At 38.3% G+C, this 9,837-nt stretch overlaps 1 protein-coding gene across 2 annotated transcripts; it reads left to right on the forward strand.

Annotated features, from left to right (window-relative positions):
• The first annotated feature begins 1,419 nt into the window (after nucleotides 1-1,419).
• Nucleotides 1,420-9,629, forward strand: LOC104445567 (calcineurin B-like protein 3). 2 transcript variants are annotated; one of them, XM_039312396.1, is made up of 9 exons: nucleotides 1,420-2,000; nucleotides 5,000-5,148; nucleotides 6,193-6,275; nucleotides 6,469-6,528; nucleotides 7,034-7,148; nucleotides 7,784-7,836; nucleotides 8,363-8,443; nucleotides 8,531-8,645; nucleotides 9,212-9,629. In XM_039312396.1, the coding sequence occupies exons 2-8, from the start codon at nucleotides 5,034-5,036 to the stop codon at nucleotides 8,627-8,629; spliced, it is 606 nt and encodes a 201-aa protein (XP_039168330.1). In that variant the 5' UTR covers nucleotides 1,420-2,000; nucleotides 5,000-5,033; the 3' UTR covers nucleotides 8,630-8,645; nucleotides 9,212-9,629. The 2 variants fall into 2 exon arrangements, with proteins under 2 accessions (XP_039168330.1, XP_039168331.1); XM_039312397.1 differs by having other exon boundaries at nucleotides 1,422-2,000; nucleotides 7,040-7,148.
• Nucleotides 9,630-9,837: the final 208 nt, after the last annotated feature.

A 9,837-nucleotide genomic window follows, 5' to 3' on the forward strand; every position in this document is an offset into this window, starting at 1 on the left:
GCGATGGAATTGCAAGGATTTACTGTGAACACCTTAGCTGGAATTTTTGGGCATCAATTGGATTGTTCTAAGTTAAAATAAAAAAAAAAAGTTAAAATTGGATTGGAATTGAAGGGGAGATCCACAAATTCGTAGCTATGGCGGTGTGCAATATTTTGGGCAACTAGGATGGCTTCTTGAGGAAGCTTTGGGGTGGAAAATGGCTGAGGATTAGCCATGGACTTTGGAAGCCAAACCAATGATGGTTTAGGATATTTTTAGAAAACTTTGGTGGCTTGGTGGTCCTCCTTCAGCTGCAGCCCCTCTTCTCCTTCTTCCTTGCCTTCGCTTTTTCAATTGTTGCTATTTTAAAGCTAGAAAACTGTGACATCCTGATTTTCGAATATGATTTCGATGAGATAAAATGGATTTTTCATCGATGTGCCTATAATCTTTTTCTCTGAGTTGGCCATTCACGAGTTAACTAACATATCTGGTGAAGTCGTTAAGGAATCTAAACGCAATAGACTTGAGAATTCGACCAGGAAACAACTGTTTGACCGTACTAATCTGCAAGGGTCATTATGGCATCGCCAAAATCGCTCAGAGACTCGAGATATGTCAATTCGATAGAGGTATGTAATTAGTATGTGGGTGATTCTACTTAATTGCAAAATTTTATCGAACTGCACTAGACCGATTTTTCTGTCAATTTCGTACCTTGTGTCTGTATTTGAAATCTTGAAATTTTCACGACAATTGAGAGTCGTAAATGTGTTGAAGATGTACGTTATGGCTCGAAAATAATTGACTGTGGGTCAATTGCATTAAAAATTCATAAAAGCTACTTGGTAGATTATGACGCGTTAAAATTATGTCAAATTGAAATTAACTGTGAAATTAAACTCAATTTCAAAAATTGAAAGCTTCGTTGTGTTACGATTCATTTTAGGAATATTGACTCATTTTTCAAAATTTTTCGAAGATTTCAGGATTTTTATGGAAAATCAATTCAGATGATTCGGAAAACGAATGGAAATTCGTATAGGTTCATCTGAAGGGAATTTTGACTTCCAAATCGAGTTACTTAGTGAAGGGAATTTATAGAAATCTTGTGGGATTTTTTTTTTTCAGCAAAATTGGACTTAGAATTGAGAAATTTCGTGAAGAAATTGGAACTAAAGTTGAGTAAATTTGGAGGGCTGGAATTTTGGCAACAAATTAAGTTTATTGTGGAATATGTTTGTTGGAAAGTAACCTGGGGGGAGCATTGAATGGATAACTTCTTGACTTTTGGCGCCTCTGTGACTTCTCCAGCACGCCGACCAGCTGCCCTCCATTTTCTTCGCCGACCTCTCGCAGGTTCCTTCCCCCCTGACGCCAGCTGCTCTTGTTTATCCTTCATTCTTTTTTCTTCGAAGTTGAGCTGCCACGAAATCACCTCCACCGAAGCCTTCTGCCCCTTCGTTCTTCTTCCTTCTTCGTGTCTTCATCCAACTCCATGAAGACAAGTCACCGAACTCCACTCAGCCTCACGCTTCAGCCATCAGCTCGCGCCACTCGTCCGAAGCTCTCTCCATCGTGGTCCACGTCTCCAACAGAGTCAACTAGCAAAGCCCAAGTGTTGACCGCTTGCTGCCCCTCCATTTTGTCACCACCGACGCAAGCCATCTCCTTCGGTCTTCTTCTCTGCCACGTCCCAGTCAACCGCCAGCTCCACTCAGCCCACGATCGAAGTCTTCCCCTGCAGCAGCTCCTCCACCGAATCTGCAACTCTCGTTTCTTCGTGCGCCAGCTACCGCGAAGATGTCAGCAGCTCCAGTTCCGCGCCCACGATTCCACCGAAGCCAGCCACTCGAAGCCCCCGCTTCAGCCCTTCGCAATTCAAGACCGAAACTCAGTTTTGCTGAGTCGTCTTGGCCGATTTCAGCTGGTCCGAGCTTCACTCAGCCTCGCCGTGAGCTCAAGTCTTGGCCACCGTCATGCCGCCGTTGCCGTGAGCCGATTTTCGTGCTTAACTGGTGAGTTCGTGTTCTAATCCCCAATTAATAGGCTAATGACACTTAGAAATGGATTAGTTAGCTAATTAGTGGGTCATTTAATTTAATTAAGTTTAGGATGGTTTAGTTAGATTAAGTATATAGTTAGTTATTTAGTTAGTTTAATTAGAATAGTTAGGTGGATTTAGTTAGGAGCTAGTTAGTTTATATAATTAGTGTAATTAGATTGAATTAGGTAGAATGGTTAGATTTAATTGTTAGTTAGATTAATTAGCTTGGTTAGTTTAGGTTAATTTAATTAAGTGCTTAAATTTATTTATTTTGTAATTTATTTAATTGTTGATAATTTATTTAATTATTAATCATTTTTCGAAAATTAGACTAGAATAGTCGTGATCGAAATTTTGTGTTAATTGCAATGGTATGGTTAATTTTTGAAATTGAGTGTTAATTTGTGCAAATTGAGTGCTGATTGAAATTTTAAATATTTAATTCCAAAACTTGTGAATTTCGATATTTATTCAGAAAATCCCGAGTGTCGGATTTTAACACTGAAAATTGTTTTATAAAACAGTGAAATTTTAAATTGGAGGTTATGAAATTTCTAGGTCCAATATGACCGTGTATCCACACATGATTATTTTATCGTGTATTTTTAATATAAAAAAAAAGGTTAGGATCATTATTGTAATTGAGACATTTGAGTGCAATGCACGGTGTCCTGGACTGAGATTGATTGGTCGTGTGTTGGTTAAGAGAACCTGTCTTGAGCTTTTAAGCCTAATGTTACCAAATCCCTTGTCGGGTTACCCATGCATTAGGATATCGGGTTGTAGTGAATTCTGGACCTATGCTTCTTTGGGAATGCTGTCAATGAGAGACGGAGCCGTACTCAATGGGAAAGAAACGATGCCTGGCTATGCCAATAAACAATCGAACATGGGAGTCAGTCGTGCCTTAAGGGGCTTAATTAACAATTGAAACACATGATTGTTTGAATTTGATGCACTTGTTTATGAAACAAAACTGTGTGGTATGGTATGAGACGTGTCATAACGGTTTAGCTTTATAATCGAGACCTTTGTGATTAATTGAGTTGATGAGGTGTTCCAATTGTTATATGCATTGTGATATGAACTGTGTTGACTTGCAGGGAGGATTTGGGATGAGATAAGTTTCTATGATTGTATGGTTAGGACGCTTCTAGGCGTATTATCCTCCTAATCGGGGCTTAGATCGTGAACTCGCTAAGATTATATCTCATCTCGTCGTGGGCTTAAATTTTCAGGGTTATAGAAGAAGGACTTGGAGCTGAGCTAAGGTGACTTGAATAGTAGATTAGATAGAGCAACCTCTTTTTGATAGTCAAGTCTTTTGAAATCTTTTGAGTATAGGCTTTTATACATGAATTAGTATATTTATAAAATCATGTTTGTTTGTTAATGTGTTGTCATGCTTTTCTATCCCGATATGATTCTTATTAGGAGATTTGTTATTCGCTTTTGCATGTGCAATAAAATGAAAGAGTCGGCGACTCATTTTGGAAAGTTGCAAAATTTTATCAACCAGATGGGCACGAGCTTGAGGATTGGGGCATGACAAAAACCATAGAAGACTAGCCAAGTTAGCTACAGCCACCGTTGACCGCCCCTCTCGCTGTTAGCCCGCACAATTGAGCCGCCTGAGCTCCGCTTGTCGTATGCTAGCCTGCATGCCCGCGAGCCCAAGTCATGCGTCTAGGCCGTTGTCCCGCACCTACTTGCTGTCATCCAAGCCTTCGTTGTTGTCTTGAAGTCGTCCAAGCCGCCGTCGCCTTCGCCTAGTCCCGCTGCTGCCACCGTTGTCCTGCCTGGCCGTTTCTAGCTGTCGTAGCCACTCGATCCAGCTCGGTTCTTCCATAAAGAACTGAGCCCAGTAGCTTTGTTGTGGGCTTCGTGGGCTGTTTTGGGCCTTTTCCGAGCCTCGCTAGGTGTTGCCATAGGCTTGTGTTTCGCTCGTCATCGCGTCGCCGTCGCCGTGAACTCATCGGCCCGCAAAACCGGTGAGTTTACTCACTAAATCTTGCTTAGGACATTAATTATGCTTAATAGGTAATTAGATTAGCTTAAGTATGGTTATGTGGTTAGTTTAGATTAATTAGTCATTTAGTTAGTTTAGGTTAATTAGGTAATTAGATTGGATTAGTTGAGGGTTAATTATATTATAATATTTAATTAGTATGGTACATTATTTTTCTAGATCCAATTAGGTGGTTAGATTAACATATTTAGCTTAATTAGTCATTTATGTAATTAGATTGCATTTATTTAATTAATTTTGCAATTTATTTAATTATTTAATATTTTTTGAAAATTATACCAAGATAGTAGGCCGTTAGAATTTCGTGCCGCCGATTGTCGTGATGTAATTAATTTGTGCAAATGATTGCTGGATTGTGTAATTGAGTGATGATTGTTGATTTTCAGTTATTATTTCGAAATTCTGAAATTTTGGTATTTAATAAGAAAATACTGATTATTGATCGAGGGTTGTGGTGAACTGCTTAGTTGCTAATATGTCATGTGAAAAATTATACTTTAGGAGTGTGCAAAGCTAATTCCTGGGGTAAGCTTCAGGAAATGTTTATTTGGGTTGAGCTTTGATGATAGGGTCTTTGTGGGTGCCTATGCCAGAGCATACTGTTAATTATCGATGCATTTCAAGGGTTTAGTGTTTTTGCTTATGTTTTCTGTGCCTGTTTCTGTCTATTTATTACCATGTCACCAAATACACTCTTGAAGGGGTTCTGGCGTTATGCATCTGTTGTCTCTGGAATGCATGTGAGGAATATTTTCATTACAAATGCATGTAATGTGTTGAAATAACAAAGTACAGGTTGGGATTTAGGGATAAGTTAAATTTTTTGTCCAGGTAATAGGATATTCTATGCTGAAGTCCTGGTTAACCATGTTTTACATTCATGAGTAGTCTGGGGTGGCTGGACTTGTTGATTCTATCAATGGTGATATCTCTTTTCGCAGGTATGGGGTGGTGGTTTGATGACTGTACAAGATTATGGTGCAGTGCCTAGACGGAATCAAGCATTTTTGTGTCACTATTGCAACTTGTGATGCAGAAAAGCGACCTCGAGGTCTGGAAAATCCAGAAGCTCTGGCAAGGGAGACAGTCTGTGTGTCCTTTGACTTCCAAAGCTAATAAATTACAGAATCACTTCTCTTTATTTTTATAATGCCCTTCCTAGCCGGTCTTAATCCTTATCGATTAATGATTCTTTAGCTTTGTTCAGCAATGTCCATACTCTAGAGTGAATCACATAACAGTGCAACTCAGTGCATAGTTTGTGTTACGATGAAGTAGCAAGTGGTTGTTCCCCCCGTAGGGTTTATGTTTCCTTTCAAGTTTTCCTTTGGTATAACGTGATGGTTGCCCCTGGAAGCTCTGTTCGTTGTCATTGCCTCATTCAAGTTGGAAGTGTATGATTTTAGTCTGTATTGTTCATTTGACTTATTGCGACGTAGGCCACTGATAATGTCATGAGAAGTCCACTGAACCTTATAGTTTAGCGGAAGGAGAAGTCATAACAAGGTTTCTGTAGGTGAACTTGCAGAAGGATCATTGCAACTATTTTCTCAAAAGCTGATTAGTGAGCCAGTTCTTTGATTTTGTATTCATTTACTTTTGCTATTGGCAGTGTGCTCTTGGCAAATTTACCTTCCTGTCTCTCTTATCCCATGTTTCTGTGTGCCTTTTAGTACTTGGCTGGGTTCTTGTTTTTTATTTGAAATAAGATGTTCAACATATTATTAGTGAAAGATTATGAAAGGAGTGTCCTGAATGTTCTGAAATTGAAGATGCATGTATGACTCATTTATCATCCATGATTTATAGATCTACTTTTATATATGCTGCAATTTGTAGAGGAGTATGCTAATCCTCCTTTGAATCAATGTAATTACAGCTTAAATAAAATTGAGCCACATCCTAGAAATTTGTCTCTTATTGTACTCTCTCTCTCTCTCTCTCTCTCTCTCTCTCTCTCTCTCTCTAAATATATATATCTGTGCGTGCGTCTTTCACCTAGAAGATAAAACACTGATGGATCAAATGGTTACTCTCTTGTTTTGAATGCTTGCCTTGTTCCCAAATCAACTGCTTAATATAAAATCTTACTGTTGATCCTGGAAATGATTTCTTCTTGCATTCTCAATTGCAGTTAGCGTGAGTGAAATAGAAGCATTATATGAACTTTTCAAGAAGATCAGCAGTGCTGTAGTTGATGATTGGCTGATCAACAAGGTAATGATGCATCTATTTCTGACCTGTTGAAGAAAGACTCCAATTATGTTCAGGTCTTTGTTGCTTTAACTTTATAATGGGAGACTTTAAGGGGGAAGTGCATTTTTATTCCAAATTATATGAACATTTTAATGTGAGCTTCTTTGCTTGCAATTTGATGCTCTCTAGTTTCTGCTTTTGTTTTGTTCTGCTGGAGGAATTTCAATTTGCACTCTTTAAGACGAATAAAAAGGAGAGCCTGTTTACAGATAGGGTAATTTTATTTACTTAAGCTTCTTTTGGTTTAATTTCCAGCTTGCCTTGGTTTTCCTCCTCCTTCATCACAAGGGATTCATGTTTGAACATTCTTGGACGTATATTTTAAACTGCTATATAGGAAAAACATCTTGCACAATAAGGCAGATGCAAATGTATGACCTATGTGTAGTTCAAGGCTTAAGGTGGGACTGGGTGGCATAGCTCTTCTTCCTTTGTCAGCTTTATCCTTATCATTGTCATTTGCGCGGTGCATTCAGCATTGCATTACGGTGTCTTCTCCATCTTGCTGAAGAGTACCATCTGTCTCTCATTTCTGCATTCCTTTGAGACTCCCTTGTAGTTGGGTTAATTTGAAAAAGGACCAATTGGTGGTCGACCTTGGAAAACAAGTGAAGTCTCACTTGGTTCTTCTATTGAATTGCCAATATTTTGATGAAATTTATTTCTTTCGGCGGCTGTTTGAAGTATCAATGTGAATGATTATTGTCTGTTCTTGAAAGATGCAGGTGTTTGACTTGTTTGACACTAAACACAACGGAATACTAGATTTTGCAGAATTTGCTAGAGCTCTATCTGTCTTTCACCCCAATGCACCGATTGAAGATAAGATTGAATGTAAGTGCTGGCTCTTTTGTGGTAAGAGAAGTAGGGAAACTGAAAAGTTTATGATGGTCTTCTGATGTAAATCTTTAGCAAGGAATGGAAACTTTTGCATAGAAAAAATGTCGCCCCATCATTTTTTATTAAGATATATTTACTTTTACATTTCTGGACTAAAGGCTTGCATTAAGTTTGGAAGTCTACTTAACCTTCAGCTGAATATTACGTGATACTTGTTGGATGTTGATAAAGCAATTGCATGTCTTGCTGCAAATGTTGGGTTTATATAGTCCCTCCTTTTATGACATTCTGGTATATCTGTTTTACGAAATTTTCACCAACTGCAGCTTATGCTGCTGCAGCTTGTTTAAATGTATTAACTCCATTGCTTTTCTTGACTGAGATTCACTGTTTCTCTTAAATGTATCTTTAGGCCACTGAATTTGAATTTCTATGTTCATAGAATGGTGAAAGATTGCAACTCTATGTGAGTACATTCGAGAGAATGGGAAAGAGGGAGAGATTTTAAATTTCAGTAAATGTCAATAATTGTGGTCATTACACCTTACCAAAAAAAAAATCATGGTCATTACTTGGTATTCATGCCTATCAGCAAGGTTTCTAACTTATGCTCAAATTTCCTTTTACAGTTTCCTCCCAACTTTATGACCTCGAACAACAAGGTTTTATAGAGAGGCAGGAGGTATGTATTCTCTGTTTGAAAGATAGAGATCTGATACAACATCTGTTCTTTCTATTTTTTTAAGTTATATATCTGTTTTAACTGATCATGTGTGCTCATTGATTTGTATATTCTATTGCTGCTATAAGCTCTATGTGCCTTGATGATCAATGCAATTTTTGTGCTACCATTTGCATATGACCAAACCGTGTCTAGACCAGCTGATTCTCTTGTTGTACATTTGGTTGCTCACCAGCCTCTCTCATCTACACTGTACTTTGACTGGGATGACTAGTGAGTTCATGACATCATGCAACTTGGCATGTTTCTGCGTATTTGTTCACCTAGAGGTTTGAGAGTTGAAAGCATTGTTGTTGCTTGACCACTGACTTCTTTATCCATATGCTCATGTTTAATTACCTAATGTGCCTCTTAGACAAATCATAACAAATGCAGTTTTAGTTTGCTTATGTGCTGACTATTGCTAATATTCGTGTGACATTGTCATCTTGAAGAGTACCGTGACTAATAATTTTCCTATCAATAGGTAAAGCAAATGGTAGTTGCTACCCTTGCTGAATCTGGTATGAATCTCTCGGATGATGTCATAGAAAGTATCATTGACAAGGTGCTTCCTTGACCAAATGACTGAAACACACAGTTCTTCATGTGATATTAACTTTCACTAAATGGATACTTTGCCTATTCAACTTAGACTTTTGAGGAAGCTGATACTAAACATAATGGCAAGATTGACAACGAAGAATGGCGGAGACTTGTTTTGAGACATCCATCCCTTTTCTATAAAACATGACACTCCAATATCTTAAGTAAGTTGCCACTATATACTTTTACTTTTCAAGTAAATGACACTAAAAATTTCTTTTGAAACTTTATTAGCTGGAATTTCACCTGGAACATTTACTTTGCGTAGAGATGTCATGAGTTTCTTTGGAAGCTTGAATTAAGCTTGTGATTTGATAAGAACTGGAATGTCAATTATCTGAAGGACAGTAATCTAGGATGAGCTTATGCACTCCCGCGACTCCTGTGGCAAGCTTCTGCTGGTTGGATATAGTAAATAAGTATAGCTTGCCACTATAGTAATGTGACCCTCTGTTGACCACCAAGGTAGCTTTTAAATGCGCAGAATGGCCAATACAAGTTTGATTAATATTAATGAGCAAATGAGTTGTGAATACACATGTAGATTGGTCTTCCATTGTCTGAACCCACTGTCCTTGAGTCTTGATAGATCCTGTGCAGTCTCCCTGGGACCCAGGTAGGGTGGAAATTGGTTCGACTTGTGAAACTGTGATGCCAGTTTTCTCTATTATTTGTGCAAGAATCAGTGTTCAACATGGGGTATTAATGTTATATTTTTCATATTGGGCAGAGACATCACAACTACATTCCCAAGTTTTGTGTTTCACTCCCAAGTTGATGATACCTGAGTTTTGGATCTGCATTGATTTGAGGATTTCTTTATGATTATTGTTTCTTATTCAACTCCTTTCTTAAGCGACGGTGACCTTTTCTCTGTAAAGGTGACTATTTGGTAGGGTTGGAATGTGAGATGGATTCTTAAGATTGTATTTAGGAGATTCATTTTGTGAGTTTGCATTAGTTGGTTGCAGAATATTGCGTCTATCGTGCTATCAGTCCGTTCACAGAATTGATTTACGAAGTGACATGCTCCTATCATCAGGGTGTAGTATATGCTCCATTTGTTAAATGCGCAAATGCACGGTCATGTCATATGATGGATGGACCCGTCTTATAAATCAAAAGACGAGTTGTTCGTGTTACTCTTACGTTCCCTTCAAAGATTGTTCATTTATTCTGTTCTCTGCCAAAATTCTGAAGCTCGAACGCTTGTGTTTTGTTAGTCTAGTGCCAAGCGCTTGGTAGCATCGGATATTAGCTCAAGAAAATGTGGATAGTCTCAACAACATTAGGAAGGTAGTCTCGGTCTACCTCGATAAACATTTTCTGACAATGTCCCATTTTCGGATAGGACCA

Source organism: Eucalyptus grandis, chromosome 5, assembly GCF_016545825.1.
Source record: "Eucalyptus grandis isolate ANBG69807.140 chromosome 5, ASM1654582v1, whole genome shotgun sequence".
Classification (NCBI taxonomy): Eukaryota; Viridiplantae; Streptophyta; class Magnoliopsida; order Myrtales; family Myrtaceae; genus Eucalyptus; species Eucalyptus grandis.

Excerpts from the sequence above, each read along its gene's own strand:
- LOC104445567 (XM_039312396.1), top strand. The coding sequence starts at position 5,034 with ATGGTGCAGTGCCTAGACGGAATCAAGCATTTTTGTGTCACTATTGCA. Across the intron at positions 5,149-6,192 it reads TCTGGCAAGGGAGACAGTCT|TTAGCGTGAGTGAAATAGAA; the intron begins GTGTGTCCTTTG and ends TCTCAATTGCAG. Across the intron at positions 7,149-7,783 it reads GATTGAAGATAAGATTGAAT|TTTCCTCCCAACTTTATGAC; the intron begins GTAAGTGCTGGC and ends TTCCTTTTACAG.